Raw genomic sequence first — 20,413 nt, forward strand, 5'->3', positions numbered from 1 at the left:
GCAGGTGGGACCAGCGGGACAAGACCACACGTGTGGGACAGAATCCCAGCCTGCTGGCTCCTCCCCGCTCCCAGCTGCTTTTTCTTGGCATTCACAGGGGTTAAGGAATTACCCAGGCAAGGGTGTGAGCACAGCCCAGCATTCCCGGCTGCTCCCCCTGCACTCGCCCAGCAGCTGGAGGACAGGGAGGACCGGAGAGTGCAGCCAGGTACAGATACAATGAGGGACAGACGCTGCTCCCAGGCCAGGGCTTGGGCCCAAGCAGCTGCTGCTCTCATTAAACCAACCCAAGAGAACAGACGCTAGGGGACGGGCCTGCCCTGGGCCCAGGGATGAACTGGAGAATGTGGGCCAACCCTGCTTCTGGGCCTGGAGCCTTCCTCTCCTGGGGAGAACCCAGAGTCCCAGCTGGTGGGTGGAACAGGGATGGCTCCGGGGTTAGATCAGTAAAGCATAGGCCCCCTGCCCTGGCACTCACTCCCCATAGGGAGCTGAGAGCTGTGGCGGCGGCTCCCCAAAGTGCCATACACCCATGGGGATTGGGGAGCCCTACTGCCAAATGCCCTGGAGAAGCCCAGCCCTCTCCTCACACACCGAGGGGCACAGGCTGTGTTCCCTGTACGTGAGCAGCCTGCAGCCTCCCCTCCCGCACGCAGCAGGGCAGCTGTCTCAGCTGCAGTCTGCAGCCAGCCCAACCTGGGCTCTGGCACAGCACCCTAGGAGCTGGCCCTGGATTTCTGTGCCCAGCTGGCACAGGCTTTGGCTGTACCTGTGAAAATAACTTCCCCAGCTCCTGGGCTGCCCGGCACCGTTCAGGTTTTGGACACGCCTGGGGGCTTGGCCAAGAACCTTGTGACATTGCAGGGGATTTGGACTTGTCATTCTGCTGAGCTGAACCACTTGGAGGATGGTGCCTGCTGGGGTCCTTCCCCCTTGGCTCCAGCCTCAGACATCTGGAGTTATGTCCTGGCCCATTAAACCTACCATCGTTGTCCTGGGCAGAGCGGGCGGCAGTGCTGGGCCTGGCAGGGGCTGGGCGCACACATGGTTAACACAGGCCCTGCTCTCTGCCGCAGCTCACATCTGGCAGGGGGAGGGCTGCTTTGCCGGGTTTGTCCCTTTTCTTCCCTCTCCTCCTTTACGCTGGAGAGAGTGCGTTTCCGCTCGGGCCGTCGGAGGCGCAGAGGCTGCGATAGAGGGGCAGAGAGAAGAGCTGCCTTGGGCCAGGCCCCCCACTTCCCTCCTCCCTGCACCCCAGTGTGGGGTGGAAGTGGGAGCTCAAAGGGGATGCTCTAGGGAGACGAAACGCACCGAGAGAGGGCGAGAGAAACGATTCCAGCACAGCCAGCACCTTGGGCTCCAGCCACTGAGGCGTCAAACCTGCCACAAGTACGTGTGAGGACGGGTGGGTGGGCTGGCAAGGCCCTGGGTGTTTGTGCTGTGGGCATCAGGGATGGTTAGCAGCTTGCCAGATGCCAGGGGCTGCCCCTGTTCAAATAGCCAAACAAAGGCAGCTCCCGGGGCCTCAGCTGGAGCTCACCTGGGATCAAGGTACACGGCTTCCCCACTGCGTGAGCTCACCAGCAGCAGGGCACACACGCAGCCCTCAGCTTGGGCCAAAGCCCGCACTTCCAGGGGAGCGGCCCGCTCCGGAGGGCTGAGGTCTGCGGCCCTGGAGCCCAGGCTGGGAAATGGCTGTTCAGAGTTTGGCAATGCTTGTTCAGATCTCCTGCTGTCCCGTGCCGCTCCGTCTGGGCTGACAGAGGCAGGGCCAGGAGCGCTAAGCACACACCTCCGCGTTCCCTAGCACGGCTCGGAGCAGCTCTGCTCAGTCCTGCGCTCCCACAGCAGTCGCTGGCGGTGCCCGGCCTGCACTCTTCCCCGGGCAGGGCTGGCGTCAACAACCAAGGTGCCCCGGCCCTACTCAGTCCTTACACCAGACACCTGGGGCAAAGTCCCTTAAGGACAGGCAGTGCCACTTCCCGGGCACACTCTGGCATGTCTGGGGGGGCGGGGGAGTGATGCGCTTGCTTGATCCCATGCCCATTGCAGTGTTTCTCTCCAGTGTTTGCTGGGTAAGAGGATCTCGTTGCCTGGCTGTGTCACAAGAGGCCAGGGAAGGCCTGTGTCTGCATCATGTCCTTGCACCCTAGGAACCTGATGTCTCCCCCCACCCAAGGACAGGGGAAGCAGGGTGGGCACACAGTCCAGCTGCCCTTCTCCAGCTCCCCTTCCCCATGCCTATCAGGTCTTGCCTGGGCCTCTCCTCCTCTCACTCACTGGGATCTGTGCTCGTTTCAGCCCGGTCCTTAATGCTGCCTAGAATTTATGTCAGGATGTTTTGACTTACAGGCTTGATGCTTTATCGGGAAGTAAATTTACATATCCCAGGCTCCTCCTGGAGAGTTTCCAGCCTGGGCAGGAAAAAACAAAGTCCCGGTAGTAAGCGTGTAAGCGTGTGTGTGTGTGTGTGTAGCTGTGCAAGGTGGTGAGTGTGAGCTCTGCCAGCTCGGTGCACAACATGCGAGGGGTGTGTACACGTGCTTGCCTCCTTTTCCTGCCCCAGGATGGCCTGGGAAACGAACAGCTTTGTCTCAGTGGGAATTTCCTGGTTAAGGATCGTCAGCCCAGCTGAACAGACCCCCAGGAAACGCCTAACTTACCTGGAAGCCTCTTTGCCCTGGCTTATTATACAGCAGAGGGAGAGACAGACTTCCACAGTCACAGCGTGTGCGTCTCTGCACACTCAGGCACCCTTGCACACTCACCCATGTGCATGCACGAGTACACTGGCACATGCTCCCAAGCACACAGCCAAAGGGCAGCATAGGGTTAAGGAAACCAGGCCTGTCAGGGCATCACTGCTTCCCAGGGGGCTCCTCTGGAATTCTCTCTCTCCCTGACATTCTCCAGCTGATTTGCTCTGTGTCTCTATTCCTGAGAGAGGGGAAGGAGGGGGCAGGTCAGCGGGGGAGTGATGGACAGTCACGGTGGGGAGAGGCTGGGGAGCAGGGAAGAGAGCACGAGGCACCCCAGCTCCAACCCCCGCCGTGCATCCTGCGAGGGCGATGGGAGGGCACAGGCGTTGCTCAGGGAGTGTGTGCACTCAGGTCACCCTCTGCAGTGGCTAAGCTGCACTGGGAAGGCTCCTAGGCAGGGCAAGGGGGGTTGGTGCCTGGCTGAGCTCAGGTCACGGGGCCTCCCTGAGAGTCTCAGTCTGTGCCCTCTGCCCTTGCTCAGCAGCTGAGAGCGCTGGAGAGGGCCCTGTGTCCCTGCTGTGCTGGAGCCGGGGGCACCCAGCCTCCCCCACACCCTCCTTTAGAAGGTGGGGCAGGCACCTGGGGGGATGAGTGAGGGGATGGAACCTTTGCCAAGAGTACACGTGAGCTGGGATTTCCCTTCAGTGACTCTCCCGCCATCCCCAGCCCTCCCCTCCCCACCTCTGTTCCCCTTTCCCTCTGGGCTGCTCTCGGCTGTAATTAACAGGACTCAGAAACCAAATATTCTGCCCTTGAGCTCCCTCCACAAACGAGAGAGCTGAGGAATTTGCAGATGCCCTGATGTGTCTGAGTGCTCATGCGGCCCATGTGTCCCGTGCATCCAAGTGTCCCTATTCTGAGCCTGGCTTTAAAAGCAAAAGCAAATTCTGCCGTAACCACCTGACCCCAATGCCTCTGCCTTTACCTGTCCCGGCAGGGCCTGGTTTCCAGAGGCACCAGGCCAAGGGGAGCTGGGGGCACTCAGCACCTCTCTGGATTGGGCCGTGGGGGGAAAGGTGCTGCAGCACCCTGGGCTGGAGCAGCTTTAGCTAGCAATGCCTAGGCAGTGCCTATGCCACCTCTTCCCCCCCGTCCCCGGGCTGTCCAGCACGAGGCCTGTAGCTGCGGCCGTGCTCTCCACGCCAGCGCCTGGCTTCTCCGGCACGTCCCCCTGAAAAGCCTTGGATCCTGCTACCCCCATCTGCGCCTGCGTGTCTGCAGAGGGCCCTGTCCATGCCCCTCGTCACCCACTCCAGAGGGCCCGGGGGTCCCTGTGTGCCAGCCGAGCTGCTGCAGGCCAGGAGATGCCGAGGGCTCTGCCCCTCTCCCTGGCGTCGGCTGGACTCTGCCGCGACACAAAAGGGGCCGAGCAGGATAAGCACGAGGGAGAGCGTCTGCCCAGCGTGGAGCGTGGTGCCATGGGTGAATGCAAATATTGTCCTTGGCCCCATGCTGAGCACACGGTCCCAAGCTGCCAAGAGCCGCTCTCCTTCGGCTGCTGGCTCGCAGCTGGGCTCCTGCTTGCCAGAAGACTTCAATGTCTCTGGAAAAACAGGCTTTGTTTCCTTAAACCTCTTTCTGAAAAGAGACCCTGGGCAGGCTCCTGCTGAATGCTGGCAGCCAGCTGAGCCACTGGCTTCTGATCCCAGGGTGGAGGCTGGCCCCTTTGCTGCTGCCCCTTTTGTGTTCTGTGGGGAGAGGGCCTGGCCCTGACAGTGCAATGTGCCCCTTCTCGCCCATGCTGCCAGGCGTAAGCGATGACACGGGGTGCCAGATAGGGAGGTGGGGGGATAGCTGAGTGCACAGATCTGGGCTGCTTGTGGGTGCTGCTTGCATAGGGGGCCACCCCACTCTGTGGGGAGGGCTGAAGTGCCCCTCAGCTAGGGGACAGGGCGCATCCACAGGCAGAGGTGCATACCCCTCAGAGAGGGAGAGCCCCTTTCCCCATCCATTAATGCCAGACACTCCACTCCAGACACTCCAGACTCCCACTCCAGCCACTCTCCCACTGAACTCCCCCTTGGCCCTCCCTTTTCCCCTTTCCCATTCAGGGGGTTTCTTCCCTTGCAGGGAATTCCTTGCTGTGGCCTGTCCTCTGGGGCTGGAAGGGGACAAGCAGTCCTGTGTGCCTCGGCAGGGCTTGGTGGCAGCAGAGAGGCAGGTGCTAGCAAAAAGCCTCCTCTCCGAGCCCAGTACTGGGGGGCTGGGAGGAGAACAAGGGGGCTGAGCTGGGGAGATGCTGCTCCTGAGCGCCCAGCCCGCCCTGCGGCACCATGGTGCTGCTGCCCACATGGCCACTGTCCAGGGGAGGGGCATGGGAGGAGGGACGCGCCCCAATGAGAGACGCGCCCCCACCCCCAGCTCTGCCCTCTCCTGGGCCCTTGGAGCTGCTCAGGCAGGCGGCTGGTGGGACCCGGGTCTGAGGAGGGCTCTGGTGCTCGTGCGTCCCTGGGGCAGTCAGGCAAGGGGCTCGTTACGCAGGGAAGGCCTGGCCTTACCGGAGGGGGTCACTGGGGGAAGCATGCTGAGCCCATGGCGCCCTGCAGACACCTGCTAGTGACCCACCACCCCTGCCCAGTCGTTCGGTTGCCTCTGCAGGCTACAGATCTTCACAGTCATCCCCAGAGATGCCATTATCCACTTACTATTTTTCCAGTCAGCAGGCGAAGCTCGAGCGCCGTGGCCAGGGGTTCGGCAGTCATCACTCCCGACGCCAATGGCAGCAGCCTGAGGAAGGCTTGACTCAGCGTTAGACCAGTTAGCGTGCGAGCCGTGCCCCACCTTCTCCCAACCCAGGTAACTCCCTGCCCAGCGCTGAGTGCGAAGGCCCCGTGGGGACGAGCTGACACAGCATCTGCCCTCCCTGCTCCGGATTTCCCCTCGGCTTGCAGGCGAGCAGTGCCGTCCCAGGGAGCCTTATGCTTAGCTCTGCCGGAGCAGCCCCCGCCCAGCCCAGGACTCCAGGCACTTGTGTGAAGCTGTAGCAGGCCCGCCCGGGTCAGCGAGTGGCATTTGGCTCGGGGTGCTGGGCCCGATGACTCACTGTCACTAGTCCTCCTAGTGCAGCTCCTTTGGGGCTGGGGGCGAGCGGGGTTGAGGCTGTTGAGGGGGGAGGGAGGTTTGTGGCCAGGCCTCTGGCACCTGTGGGGAAGGGCTGGCTCGAGGGAAGGAACAGCTGGAGCAGCCTGCTGTGGCCAGAAGTGTTTTGTGCAAGGCCAGCACAGTGACCACGTCCTGGGCTTGCAGAGACCCAGGCCAGCACTGGGGAAGGGGAGACAGAGCCTAGAGCTGCTCCTGAAAGGGTGATGTGGATTTTAATTCATTGGAGAAGCCGGAGCTAGGGCTGCTGGGTGGGGCCGGCAGGGTCTCTCTTCCTGCCTGCCCCCTATGCAGTGGGCAGCAGCTCAGGATGTGGTGCCTGGCTCTGACCTGCCAGAAGCTCTGAGGAGCCAGAGGTGGGAGCGGCCGACCAGACCCCTTGCCCGGTGCAATGCTTCCCTAATGCCCATCCCCGTGATGGAGCTTCCACCATCTCTCCTGCCTGGTGCAGCTCACTGCCAGGCTGCTTCCCCGCTCAGGGTCTGACTTGCCCCCAGGTGACATGCTCCTGGCGCCTCTCCCTCCAGGTGGGCACGCTGCCAATCCCTTACTGCCCCACCCCACGCCAGCTGTCAGCCCCTCCTGGGCCAGGCTCATGCTCCCCATTGCAACTGGGAGGTGCCTTAAGGACAAAGAACAGCAGCTTCTTCCCCACATCATGGCTCCAGCTCCAGTTCTTGGAGCCCGGCGGCAGCATTCCCATAAACAGCCACTGCAACCAGCAGCAATGCCTGCAGCCCAGCCCGGGGCCCCACGCACTCCTGCACTTGACCCGGGGGCTGGGCCTGGGCCTGGGGGGGCATGTGCACCTGGCAACGCTTTCCTCACGGGGAAGGAGAGGCCAGAGCCTGCTCACTGCTCCTGGTGCAGTGATGGGGTGGGGTGAAGGGAGGCTGCACCCCCCCATGGGACTCTAGCCCAGTCCAAACCCACTGCAGGAAGGACAAGCTGCAGCCAGGAGACCAGCAATTACACCAACCCTGCCTGCCCTGCCTGCACTGCCAGGGCATGTACCAGGCTTGCGGGCCCTGGCAACGTGCCCACCCCAGCCTAGGGCACCCCTTAGGCCCTCAGGGCAGGGGGCTCTGGGGCCAGGAAGGGCCCTGCAGCCTCTCCAAGCTGGGCCTACCCAGGGCACCCACAGACCTTGTGACCCAGTTCTCAGCAGCTCCTTGGTGCTGCAAGGGTGGGGTTGCCAACCCTCAGGATTGACCTGGAGTCTCCAGGAATTAAAGATGAATCTTTAATTAAAGATTATGTCATGTGATTAACTCTCCAGGAATACGTCCAACCAAAACTGGCAACCCTAGGTGAGGCCAAGGCAGTCCAGACCCCCATGCCCTTCCCCACAGCTCTACAGGCTGCCTCTCCCCACACCCAGCCCAGCGGGGGGTGCACTGCGTTTCCATCTCCCCCACCCAGGAAGGCTCTGGGACAAACCCACCACTGTTCTGGGGCCTGTCCAGAGCGCCTGGCAGCTGCAGCTGGCAGGGGCTGACCTCCCCGCTGGCCTTTCCCCCAGTAGGATGGAGGGGCCCTGGACACTGAGCTGCCTGCTGCTGGCCTGCCTGCTGCTGCCCGACTCCATGCTGAGCCAGCCCAGCCGCCCCGAGGAGGAGCAGGGAGAGGCAACGCGGGCACCGTCTCACCGCCACGCTGCCAGGTTAGGGGGCAGGGGCGCCAACTCTGACGGGGCTTCCACTGGGCTCTTTTGGCTCACAGAACAGCCAGCACATGGCCTGAGCTGGAGCAGGCCCTGCCCCAGGTGGGGCAATAGGCGGTGGGGTACTCCCCAGCTGGGGCGCATGGCGGGAGGGCAGCAGCTCACCTCTCCACTGCTCAGGGGAGTGGGCTTGGGCAGGACCCTGGGGTGGCCAGCTTCCTCCACACACAGCAGATCCCAAGGGCAGCAGCTCCCCTCGCCTCCACAGTGCACCCCGGGGCAGCGCCCTCGTCCCAGAGTCGCTGAGCCTGCTTCCCAGCTCCCGCCCTGAGAGCTGCTCTCTGATTGGTACCTCCCAGGGCCGAACGGGACCCCGAGAAATATCATCGCAACCCGGATGAGCAGCCTCCCCCCTCCCAGTGTGTGCGCTGCTGCGACCCCCCCACGCACTCCTCTGCCCTGCCCCACATCAACATCACCATCCTGAAAGGTAAGAGGACCCAGCCACAGGGGGCCCTGGGACAGAATCCTGGATCCACGAGGACAGGCGAAATCCTGCTCCCCATAGCAGTGTCTGGACTGGAGGGCAGTGAGAGGCCAGAGGCTGGGGCAGAACAGAGCTCTGCGTCTCCACCTTCCCTCATAGCCTCGTCCACAAGGCGGCCAGTGCTGCCCTGCGATGCAGAGTGGGTGTCAGGTGCTCTCAGCTCATCCTGGGGCCCCTGGCACCCCTGAGTGCTGGGCAGGGGGAAATTGGCTTTTAGGGAGGGCCTGAAACACCACCTGGCCTCCATGTTACCAGGGCACCGAGCAGCATTGCACATCTGGAGCGTCTTCCCAGGACCACATGTAGGGCTGGGCTCCAGCTGCTGCCGTCACTTGTCTCCCTGGGCCACCACTTTGGTCACTGGGGCTGCTGCTCTTGGACAAACCTCATGGTTCAGTTTCTTTAGCACCACCCCCCCACAAAGGGCCAGATTTGGAAACGCTCCTTGTGCTAAAGCCAGGGGCCAGAGGCTAGAACCCCCAATCCAAGTCACTGCACAGAGCAAAGCTGGGGGTGCAGGCTTCGACCAGGGAGCACCGGGGTAGCGGAGGACATGGGTCTGGGCATGGTCAGGGGACTTGGGAGCACAGGGAGCATTTTGTTCTGGCCTGGGCCCTCTCGGTATCATCCATGGGCAGAACTGGACTCAGCCTCAGCCCCAGGGCTGCAGGGAAGGGGACTCTCCTACAGCCTGGAGGGTACAGGTGGGAATCAGCCCAGAATCTGAGCAAAGACACTGGGCGTTAAAACCACTGGGCGCCTGGCACGGCTGCAAGGATGTGCTGGGCCTGCAGGGCAGCCGGAGCTGGCAGCCTGTGCGTGGAGCTGCAGGAATGCCCAGGGGGAAGCTCGGTGGCTGAGAAAGCTGGAGTCCCTGCAGAGTGGGGCTGGCAGGGCACCGAGTCTTGGGGGTGGCAACGCAGTCCAAGCAAAGCCCTGGGGGGCGGGTGGCCTCCGGGGAGAGAGCTGTATCACGTGGGGTGCTGCAGTGAGGCTGAGCAGGCTCTCGGCTCTGCTTGGGAGCCCATTTTGCTGGGCCCGGCTCACGCCCGGGGGCTGGCACTATGGCTGTCTGCTTCATCCAGCCCCGGCTGGCTGGTCTGAGTGGGCAAGGATGGTGCTGGGCTCTCCAGTGCAAACAATGTCCATCTTGCCTTGCCCAGGTGAGAAGGGGGACAGGGGCGAGCGAGGCCTGCAGGGGAAGTTTGGCAAAGCCGGATCGGCAGGCAGCAGGGGCCACATGGGGCCCAAGGGACAGAAGGGGAGCATCGGGGCCATGGGGGAGCCATGCAAAAGTCACTACGCTGCGTTCTCCGTGGGCCGCAAGAAGCCCCTGCACAGCAACGACTACTACCAGACGCTGATCTTCGACACCGAGTTTGTCAACCTCTACGGCCACTTCAACATGTTCACAGGCAGGTTCTACTGCTACGTGCCCGGCATCTACTACTTTGCGCTCAATGTGCACACCTGGAACCAGAAGGAGACCTACCTGCACATCGTGAAGAACGGGGCGGAGGTCGTGATCCTCTATGCCCAGATGAGCGACCGGAGCATCATGCAGAGCCAGAGCGTCATGCTGGAGCTGCAGGAGCAGGACGAGGTCTGGGTGCGGCTCTTCAAAGGCGAGCGGGAGAACGCCGTCTTCAGCGATGAGTACGACACCTACGTCACCTTCAGCGGCTACCTGATCAAGCACAGCGGGGAGCCCTGACCCCAGGCCTGGGCTGTCCGGCTAGTCCTCCCCCAAGGCTGACCTCGGAGCTCACCTCTCCTGCCATAACCCACTCTCCTGCTTCTCTCCTCTTCCTGGTAGCAGACCCTGTCGCAGACCACCCAGCCCTGTCATGCCTGTGCCCGCTCCCTGCTCCCCTTCCTCAGCTGGGGCACAACCCTCTCCAGGGTCAGGTGCTCTAATGCCGTCAGTGGCTGTATAAATATGGAAGTGCCCCTTCCCCCCCCCACGTGCCATGCTCAGGTAACCGGGATGAGATGTATGGGCCGGGATTCCCCAGCCTCCCTGCTGGCGTGATTTGTGATAGGAAGAGCTATTCCAGCGAGGGAAACAGGCAGATGGCACGGGCTGGTATTCATTGGGATGGGTGGGGGGGTCTCAACACAGCCACCGCAGAAGCCAGTGCTGGGGTGAGGAGCCTCCCACAGGTGTGCGCTTTGGACACATTTGCCTAGTGGCTAACAAATCCAAGTCCTGGCACACACTTTTACAGCAGTTTAATGGTGCCCCATTCTGGTACAGTTACGTGGGTGCCGACATGGCCTCACGGCAGGGGCCAGCATCCCTGGTTGAGCAGTGCTTCTTCTGTCCTTGCCCAGGAGCACCAAGGAGGCACAGGGCTCCCTGCTGGGAAGGACAGGGAAATGGCAGCTCCCTGGAGGCCTCTGCTTCATTCACAGGGACCCTAGGATTTATAGGGTGCAGAGATGCCATCTAGCAGCAGCAGGTGCTCTAGGGACCTGCCTTGCTGGCTGTGAGTGGAGCCTGGGAGCAGCGTGTATCCCCGTGCGTGCAGAGTTACACGGCTCCCAATAAACCCTCCTTCAATGAGAAGCTGGTAGATTGACCTGCTGCAGCTTCCCCTTCCCGCTCTGCTCTGCACCCCACCCACCCTCACACCGTGGCCAGGCCACCAGCGGCACAGGGTCTTGCCAGGGCATGTCTCTGTGCAGGCTCTCGGGATGCACGCCAGGGGTGGGTGCTGACAGCGGTGCTCTGCACTGGAGTCCAGCAGGCCACGAGACCCCAGCAGCTCCCCCCACTCAGGGCACAGTGCGGAATAGCCCTCACCCTGGCCCCGCGCTCCCCAGTGGCTGACGATCACCACCCTAGCTGCTCCCCCTCAGCTGGGGAGCTGCTTTCCAGCTGGCAGCGCTGGTTGCAATGGGCTTGGGCTTAGTCCCTCCTCCCTTGGTTAGTTCTGCTGGTCAGGCTTTTCACTTTTGTCGGTACTACATAGAGCAGGGCCCGGACCAGCGTGCTGCTCCCCCCGGCTCTCTGCACTGCTCTGTAACCACATTAAACGCTGAAAGGGCTGGATTTCTAGCTGGGTCTTGGCTTCAGCTCCTTTCTCTGCTTCACCCACACTCAGAGTCCCTGTGAGGGGACCCTTGGGCCTGGCTGGCTGAGCTGGGACTCTCCCTTTCCTCCATGGGAACCCTGCAAACTGCCTGAACTGGGCCAGTTGGTCTCTGGAGTAGCGGCAGGACTCCAGCCCCACAGCCCCTGCTGGGAGTGCAGGAACCTCTCTACTCTGGGGGCAGCGCCCACACACACACGCCGTTGTGCCTTCCCACTACACACCTTTGCTGCACATCCCTCCTTAGGTACATGGCCCTTGGCATCCCATGTGTGGGGGCAGGGACCCAGTGCTAGGAGCTGGGCATCGCTCTTATGCTCTTCCCTCCCCACCTGGCTGGAGACAGGGATAAAGTCCCTCCCTCCCCACTCCAAGGGGCTTCAGGCCTGCAGCCCTCCTGAAGTGACAGCTAAGCCAGGTACCTGCAGGCTTTGCCCCAAGCACGGACTGCCATGGGGAGGAAGCGCAGGGTGGCAGAGGGCAGCTTGGGAGCACGGCTGGTCCTCAGAGGAGAAGGCATCATGGGGAAGCAGGGGGACCTGGGCTCAGCCAGAAGCAGTCCCACAGGGCGACAGATGGCCAGGGAGGTGAACCTTGTAGCGGCACAGGGCCACTCCAGATACAAGTTGGAGTAAGGATACGTGGTGCTGGGGGAGGCCCGGACACATGCAGGGACAGGATGATGCCAAGGAGATGGGGGACAGGCACACGCAGTGGCAGGGCGAGGGGTACTGCACAACCATTGGGCAGAGCTAGGGAGGGGGTGTGCATTGGCGTTGAAAGTTTGTAGCCACAATATCAAGAGGTAACCTATTTCCCCTTGTTTTTTCCTACCCCCCCCCCCAGACGTTTTTGTTAAACCCTGGATTTATGCTGGAAATGGCCCACCTTGATTATCATACACATTGTAAGGAGAGTGGTCACTTTAGATAAGCTATTACCAGCAGGAGAGGGGGATGGGAGGAGGTATTGGTTCATGGTCTCTGTGTATATAATGTCTTCTGCAGTTTCCACAGTATGCATCCGATGCAGTGAGCTGTAGCTCACGAAAGCTCATGCTCAAATAAATTGGTTAGTCTCTAAGGTGCCACAAGTCCTCCTGTTCTTTTTGCGAATACAGACTAACACTTCTGTTACTCTGAAACCTGAAATACCAAGAGTGGCAGCTAAGCTCTGGGTGCCTAGCCTGGACCCCTGGAGCTCCTTTGCTGATCTGAGAACCAGGTCCTGGTGCCTGTGGCTGGGCTCAGCACAGGACTCCCTGCTGCCGGTGCTTGGCCTTGGCAGCTGAGCAGAGAGCAGGGGCAGCCCTGCTGTCCTGGGCTGGGTGGGTCCTTGGAAGCCGGGGGATGGGCCAGGCAGCTGGCTGGGGGTGGCCTTCCAAGAATAATATTGGGAGAGGCGTTCTGGATCAGAGCAGGGATGAGGTCACGCGTCACGCACGCCAGAGTCTGCCTCATGGGGCCAGGGAAAACATGCCAGGAGCAGCCTCTGGAGTCACGTGTGGTCACAACGTCATTCTCCCTAGCACACACACTTAGGAACCTGCCCCTCCTGGGCCTTAGTTGTATCCAGAACCAACTCTGGGCCAACTGACCAATTCTTCAGTAGCCGTAAACTTAGAAGCCCTTTCTGTCTGCTCCACAGACAAAAGCCTCCTTCATTGGGCACATTGCTATTTGCAACAGACAAACAACTGGAAACAGTTTTTCCTTCAACAGATAAACTGATGCTTTCCACAAATAGTGTCTCACTGCACTGATTACAGAGGGGCTGCCGGGTTAGTCGGTATCGGCAAAACAACGAGGAGTCCTTGTGGCACCTCAGACTACCACATTTATTTGGGCAGGAGCTTTCGTGGGCTAGAACCCACTTCATCAGATGCATGGAGAGGAAAATACAGGAGCAGGTATAAATACACAGCACAGGAAAAGATGGGAATTGCCCTACCGAGTGGGGGGTCAGTGCTAAGGAGGCCAATTCAGTTAGGGTGGATGTGGCCCATTCTCAACAGCTGACAAGACGGGGTGAGTATCAACAGAGGGAAAATTACTTTTTGTCGTGACCAAGCCACTCCCAGTCTCTATTCAGGCCTAATTTCCCTGAGCCCTAGCCAATGCCAGATTCACTTCTGAGATACCAGACAGACACTCAGCAATTTCTTCCACATATGCACTGGCTTTTTGCACAGATAAACGGCCATCTTTCTCAGACAAGAATTCGGAGAAACCCTCCATAGGTAAATCCTTGCCCCTAGCAGACACAGGTTCAAGATTATTTCTTTCCTGTGACTGATTTATGTCAACCTGACGGAACAAAGCTTTAATATCATCCCCAATCAAAAGATCCTTAGGCAATAACTTCCTTACACCAGCTATAACTTCATGTTTAACACCATTGCATTCAAGATGGATTCTGGCTGAAGGCACACTTACAGTGAACTCATAATGACAAGTTTCAGAGTAGCATTTTCGCTGGGTCTGCTTCCTTATCACTGGCAATTAACAGATTTTTTCAGTTCCTGCTCTGGGGCCTTTTTCTTAAAAGACAACCCCTGCTGTCAGCACAATTCTTCCAGGCTTTTTCTGTCAGGATCTTGATCAGGGGTCACTCACTGTGTCATGGAGTCCCCGGGCGATGCTCTGGAACTGCTCCCCATGAAGCCAGTCAGGACTCTGGGGAAGTCTCCTTTCTGTGAGCAGCCTGTCTGGGGGACACCCAGCTCACACAGCTTCCACCTTCCTGGGTCTGACCTTGGAGCATTCAGCATGCTCTGCCCCTCCCTGCGCTTCCCACAGCGAGTCCACCCAGGCGGGGTCTTGGGGAAGCCAGAGGGTCCTGCACCCCAACTTTGCAGTCAGATGCGACTCTCAGCCAGCCAGTAAAACAGATTTATTAGATGACAGGAACACGGTTTAACACAGAGCTTGCAGGTACAGAGAACAGGACCCTTCAGCTGGGTCCATTTTGGGGGGCAGTGAGCCAGACAACCACGTCTGCACTTCACTCCATGTCCCAGCCAGCCCCAAACAAACTCCCTCCAGCCCCTCCTCCTCTGGGCTTTCCCCTTTCCTGGGCCAGGAGGTCACCTGATTCCTTTGTTCTCCAACCCTTTAGCTCTCACCTGGCAGGGGGAAGGGCCCAGGCCATCATTTGCCAGGAAACAGGGTGTCTGCCTTTCTCTGTGTCCAGACCCCTGCACACCCCTGCCTTCTAGGGATCTGCAATGATCATACACCCTTACCCCACCACCTAGATACTTAAGAACTGCATAGGGGAAACTGAGGCACCCCCACAATATTCAGAGGAAACATTAAGAACAGTCCCACTTCGTCACACACTGTTACTGACTTTTAACCCTTAAACTCTCTAATATCAAAATTAATTTTTGACAAGCGTGTGGTTCTGATCCAAAAACCCAATTAACCTGTGGTAATGCGTATCCAAGCACGACTACGCCACTGTGACCGGGGTCCTAGTGGGGAGCGAGCTGTGGTCACTCAATTAGGGTGACCTGCAAAGAAAGAATGGGGCAGACAATCCCCATAAAGCTGGTGGATATTCCAATACTTAGATTTACTAAGCCAGCTAAAACAGCTTCTTTATTACCTTACTGGTTACTCACAAGTCCAAACAACACACTTCCCTTAAAGTGATCCAGCCTCAGGCCTCCATCCAGGTACCCACGTCAAATATGAAAATTTCTGTAAATCTTATTTCATCATATAAAATAAAAGGTTCTACCAATCCCAAAGAATCAGACATGTTACCTAGAATCATAGAATATCAGGGTTGGAAGGGACCTCAGGAGATCATCTAGTCCAACCCCCTGCTCAAAGCAGGACCGATCCCCAACTAAATCATCCCAGCCAGGGCTTTGTCAAGCCTGATCTTAAAAATATCTAAGGAAGGAGATTCCATCATCTCCCTAGGTAACGCATTCCAGTGTTTCACCACCCTCCTAGTGAAAAAGTTTTTCCTAATATCCAACCTAAACCTCCCCCACTGCAACTTGAGACCATTACTCCTTGTTCTGTCATCTGCTACCACTGAGAACAGTCTAGATCCATCCTCTTTGGAACCCCCTTTCAGGTAGTTGAAAGCAGCTATCAAATCCCCCCTCATTCTTCTCTTCCGCAGACTAAACAATCCCAGTTCCCGCAGCCTCTCCTCATGAGTCATGTGTTCCAGTCCCCTAATCATTTTTGTTGCCCTCCGCTGGACGCTTTCCAATTTTTCCACATCCTTCTTGTAGTGTGGGGCCCAAAACTGGACACAGTACTCCAAATGAGGCCTCACCAATGTCGAATAGAGGGGAATGATCATGTCCCTCGATCTGCTGGCAATGCCTCTACGTATACATCCCAAAATGCCATTGGCCTTCTTGGCAACAAGGGCACACTGTTGACTCATATCCAGCTTCTTGTCCACTGTAACCCCAAGGTCCTTCTCTGCAGAACTGCTGCCGAGCCATTCGGTCCCTAGTCTGTAGCGGTGCATGGGATTCTTCCGTCCTAAGTGCAGGACTCTGCACTTGTCCTTGTTGAACCTCATCAGATTTCTTTTGGCCCAATCCTCCAATTTGTCTAGGTCCCTCTGTATCCTATCCCTACCCTCCAGCGTATCTACCTCTTCTCCCAGTTTAGTGTCATCTGCAAACTTGCTGAGGGTGCAATCCACACCATCCTCCAGATCATTTATGAAGATATTGAACAAACCGGCCTGAGGACCAACCCTTGGGGCACTCCACTTGATACCAGCTGCCAACTAGACATGGAGTCATTGATCACTACCCATTGAGCCCGACAATCTAGCCAACTTTCTATCCACCTTATAGTCCATTCATCAAGCCCATACTTCTTTAACTTGCTGGCAAGAATACTGTGGGAGACCGTGTCAAAAGCTTTGCTAAAGTCAAGGAACAACACGTCCACCGCTTTCCCCTCATCCACAGAGCCAGTTATCTCATCATAGAAGGCAATTAGATTAGTCAGGCATGACTTGCCCTTGGTGAATCCATGCTGACTGTTCCTGATCACTTTCCTCTCCTCTAAGTGCTTCAGAATTGATTCCTTGAGGAATCTGCTCCATGATTTTTCCAGGGACTGAGGTGAGGCTGACTGGCCTGTAGTTCCCAGAATCCTCCTTCTTTCCTTTTTTAAAGATGGGCACTACATTAGCCTTTTTCCAGTCGACCGGGACTTCCCCGGATCGCCATGAGTTTTCAAAGATAATGGCCAATGGCTCCGCAATCGCATCTGCCAACTCTTTTAGCACTCTCGGATGCAGCGCATCCGGCCCCATGGACTTGTGCTCGTCCAGCTTTTCTAAATAGTCCCGAACCACTTCTTTCTCCACAGAGGGCTGGTCACCTCCTCCCCATGCTGTGCTGCCCAGTGCAGTAGTCTGGGAGCTGACCCTTGTTCATGAAGACAGAGGCAAAAAAAAGCACTGAGTACATTAGCTTTTTCCACATCCTCTGTCACTAGGTTGCCTCTCTCATTCAGTAAGGCCCACACTTTCCTTGACTTTATTCTTGTTGCTAACATACCTGAAGAAACCCTTCTTGTTACTCTTAATGTCTCTTGCTCGCTGCAACTCCAGGTGTGATTTGGCCTTCCTGATTTCACTCCTGCATCGCCGAGCAATATTTTTATACTCATCCCTGGTCATTTGTCCAATCTTCCATTTCTTGTAAGCTTCTTTTTTGTGTTCAAGATCAGCAAGGATTTCACTGTTAAGCCAAGCTGGTCGCCTGCCATATTTACTATTCTTTCTACACATTGGGATGGTTTGTCCCTGTAACCTCAATAAAGATTCTTTAAAATACAGCCAGCTCTCCTGGACTCCTTTCCCCCTCATGTTATTCTCCCAGGGGATCTTGCCCATCAGTTCCCGGAGGGAATCAAAGTCTGCTTTTCTGAAGTCCAGGGTCCGTATTCTGCTGCTCTCCTTTCTTCCCTGTGTCAGGAACCTGAACTCAACCATCTCATGATCACTGCCTCCCAGGTTCCCATCCACTTTAGCTTCCCCTACTAATTCTTCCCGGTTTGTGAGTAGCAGGTCAAGAAGAGCTCTGCCCCTAGTTGGTTCCTCCAGCACTTGCACCAGGAAATTGTCCCCTATCCTTTCCAAAAACTTCTTGGATTGTCTGTGCACCGCTGTATTGCTCTCCCAGCAGATATCAGGGTGATTGAAGTCTCCCATGAGAACCATGCGATCTAGTAACTTCTGTGAGTTGCCGGAAGAAAGCCTCGTCCACCTCATCCCCCTGGTCCGGTGGTCTATAGCGGACTCCCACCACGACATCACCCTTGTTGCTCACACTTCTCAACTTAATCCAGAGACTCTCAGGTTTTTCTGCAGTTTCATACTGGAACTCTGAGCAGTCATACTGCTCCCTTACATACAGTGCAACTCCCCCACCTTTTCTGCCCTGCCTGTCCTTCCTGAACAGTTTATATCCATCCATGACAGTACTCCAGTCATGTGAGTTATCCCACCAAGTCTCTGTTATTCCAATCACGTCATAATTCCTTGACTGTGCCAGGACTTCCAGTTCTCCCTGCTTGTTTCCCAGGCCTCCCAGGTTATTGAATATTCCAGATCTTACCCAAATACATGCTACAGCCAATTCTTATCAACTAAACTAAACTTTTGTTTCTTAATAAAGAGAGAGTATGATTAAAAGATCAATATACAGACAGGTTTCGGAGTAGCAGCCGTGTTCGTCTGTATCTGCAAAAAGAAGAGGAGGACTTGTGACACCCTGGAGACGAACACATTTATTTGAGCATAAGCTTTCATGGGCTACAGCTCACTCCATCGGGTGCATAGGATGGAACATATAGTAAGAAGATATATATACATACGGAGAACATGAAAAGATGGAAGTAGCCATGCCAACGGTAAGAGGCTAATTAATTAAGATGAGCTATTATCATCAGGAGAAAAAAAACAAAACCCTCCAAGGTTCCTCTCCAAGGTGTCACAAGTCGTCCTCTTCTTTTTGCAGATACAGACGAACACGGCTGCTACTCCGAAACCTGTCTGTATATTGATCTTTTAATCATACTCTCTCTGTATGTATATATATCTTCTTACTACATGTTCCCTCCTATGCATCCGATGAAGTGAGCTGTAGCCTATGAAAGCTCACGCTCAAATAAATGTGTTCGTCTCTAAGGTGCCACAAGTCCTCCTGTTCTTTTTGAATAGACAGACAGACATGAGTTCAATTCATTGAGGTGCAGATTCATAGCAGAGATGGTGAGCTTTGTAGTTGCACAGAGTTCTTTCAGAAATAGTTCACAGGTTATAGTCCAATGTCCAAATCTCATATTCAGGGCATACCAGCATAGCTCGGACCTCAGTCTTGTGACTCAAACTTCCCCTGACGAAGCCTAAGCAGATCTGAGATGACTGAATCAGGACCCAAGGATCTTTTATACCATTTCATGTCCTCTTTGAGAAGTTGGAATTTCCTTGGGGAACAAAAGGTAATTAGGATGCCTTTGAAGGAGGTCCACCACCAGTAACATAAGGCCCTTTGTTTGTTCCTCCACTATTCACAGTACATTTCAAAGAGAGATGAACACGAGATATCCCGTGTTTACAATTCATTTTAATGCTAGGGTGTTCTTTTGATCTCTGAACTATCAGAATACAGCATAGAGAGGGACTGTTGATTACATTGTATGATTTGTACATTGTATGATTTACATTGTACATTGATTATATATGTATGACTCTGCTCATACATATGTAAATACACAAAAACACAAACATTATCTCCCCACATGTCTTTTGAGGGTTATTTATTTTGCAGGATGTTTAACCGTTTCTGGCTATGCATCACGGACCTGTTCCCAGGAACATTAAAAAGAAATCCAAACACGACTTCTGTGGGCAAAGCTGTGTCTTTAAAGGGCCATTGCCAGCGAAAGCCAGGCTGCAAACACTGGCTTTGACACACCAAGCAGCTGTCTCTCCAGTGTTTCCTAAAATAGCCCCAAGAAGAGCTGTTTTAAAGCAAACACGTTTCCTGGCAGCATATGAGCCAACGCTGCTGCACCGAGGACCCGCAATGCTGACTTCAGGGGTGCCCACTGGCTGAGCTGAGAGAGCCTCTCAAGCCCCAGGCCCTGCTCTGCCAGACACCCGGAGTGATTCTGGACAAATCCTCAGTTGCCAGATGGACCCCAGGGATCACAGCCCTGCCCTACTGCACAGGGGGAGGGGAACATGAAATACCGCAAAATGCCCAGACTCTACGGTGATGGGGGTCGGGGTGGGGGCAGATAATTACCTGAGAAGACAGAGGGATTTTTTAAAAATCTCATGCATTGTCTATTCCCGGAGAAGGCTAGGAGCTCCCATAGGGTCCTACCAACCCCGGCCACTGTGCTGAGCCTGCAGCCAGAGAGGGCAGGAGGGACAAGGCTGAGAAACAGACTCGCCAACTCCCGACAAATGGCTGCTCCTGGTTCACTGTCCGTGGGGAGCCTGGTGCAGAAAAGGGGGTGCTGTCCTGAGCCAGGAGCCTGTCTGTGGAACCGCGCTGGCTAGTGCCAAGGCCTGACGGCAGCTCTCAGGGGGAAGGCTTGCCTCTCCCCTGCCTGTCCCCCCCGCCTTTCCCCTGCCTGTCTCACCTTTCTCTCCCCCGCCTTTCCCCTGCCTATCTCCCCTGCCTTTCCCCTGCCTGTCTCCCCTTTCTCTCCCCCACCTTTCCCCCGCCTGTCTCACCTGTCTCTCCCCCGCCTTTCTCCTGCCTGTCTCTCCCCCGCCTTTCTCATCTCCCTGTCTCCAGCCTGTCTCACTTTTAGTCTGTCAGAGCAGGGCGGTGGCCACCTGTTCCCCTTCAGGCAGCTGAGGTTGGGAGAGGGGGGCAGAGGGGCAGGGAGGGGGGAGGTAACAAGGGGGGCAGAGGGGCAGGGAGGGGGAGGTAAGAAGGGGTGTCACAGAGTCCCCGGGCGATGCTCTGGAACTGCTCCCCATGAAGCCAGGCAGGACTCTGGGGAAGTCTCCTCTCTGGGAGCAGCCTGTCTGCCGGACACACAGCTCACCCAGCTTCCACCTTCCTGGGTCTGACCTCGGAGCATTCAGCCTCCTCTGCCCCTCCCTGCGCTTCCCACAGCAAGTCCACCCAGGCGGGCTCCTGGGGAAGCCAGAGGGTCCTGCCCCCCAACTCCGCAGTCAGACGGGACTCTCAGCCAGCCAGGAAAACAGAAGGTTTATTAGACGACAGGAA

General features: G+C 56.9%; 1 protein-coding gene across 4 annotated transcripts; it reads left to right on the forward strand.

Annotated features, from left to right (window-relative positions):
• The first annotated feature begins 108 nt into the window (after nucleotides 1-108).
• On the forward strand, nucleotides 109-12,241 carry C1QTNF1 (C1q and TNF related 1). 4 transcript variants are annotated; one of them, XM_073311013.1, is made up of 6 exons: nucleotides 109-208; nucleotides 1,077-1,389; nucleotides 5,416-5,555; nucleotides 7,381-7,521; nucleotides 7,881-8,011; nucleotides 9,232-12,241. In XM_073311013.1, exons 4-6 carry the CDS (start codon nucleotides 7,385-7,387, stop codon nucleotides 9,780-9,782), a joined length of 819 nt encoding a protein of 272 aa, XP_073167114.1. In that variant the 5' UTR covers nucleotides 109-208; nucleotides 1,077-1,389; nucleotides 5,416-5,555; nucleotides 7,381-7,384; the 3' UTR covers nucleotides 9,783-12,241. The 4 variants fall into 4 exon arrangements, with proteins under 4 accessions (XP_073167114.1, XP_073167116.1, XP_073167115.1 ...); XM_073311015.1 differs by having other exon boundaries at nucleotides 7,384-7,521; XM_073311014.1 differs by lacking the exon at nucleotides 1,077-1,389.
• The last annotated feature ends 8,172 nt before the right edge of the window (nucleotides 12,242-20,413 follow it).

This window comes from Lepidochelys kempii, chromosome 14 (genome assembly GCF_965140265.1).
Source record: "Lepidochelys kempii isolate rLepKem1 chromosome 14, rLepKem1.hap2, whole genome shotgun sequence".
Lineage (NCBI taxonomy): Eukaryota > Metazoa > Chordata > Testudines > Cheloniidae > Lepidochelys > Lepidochelys kempii.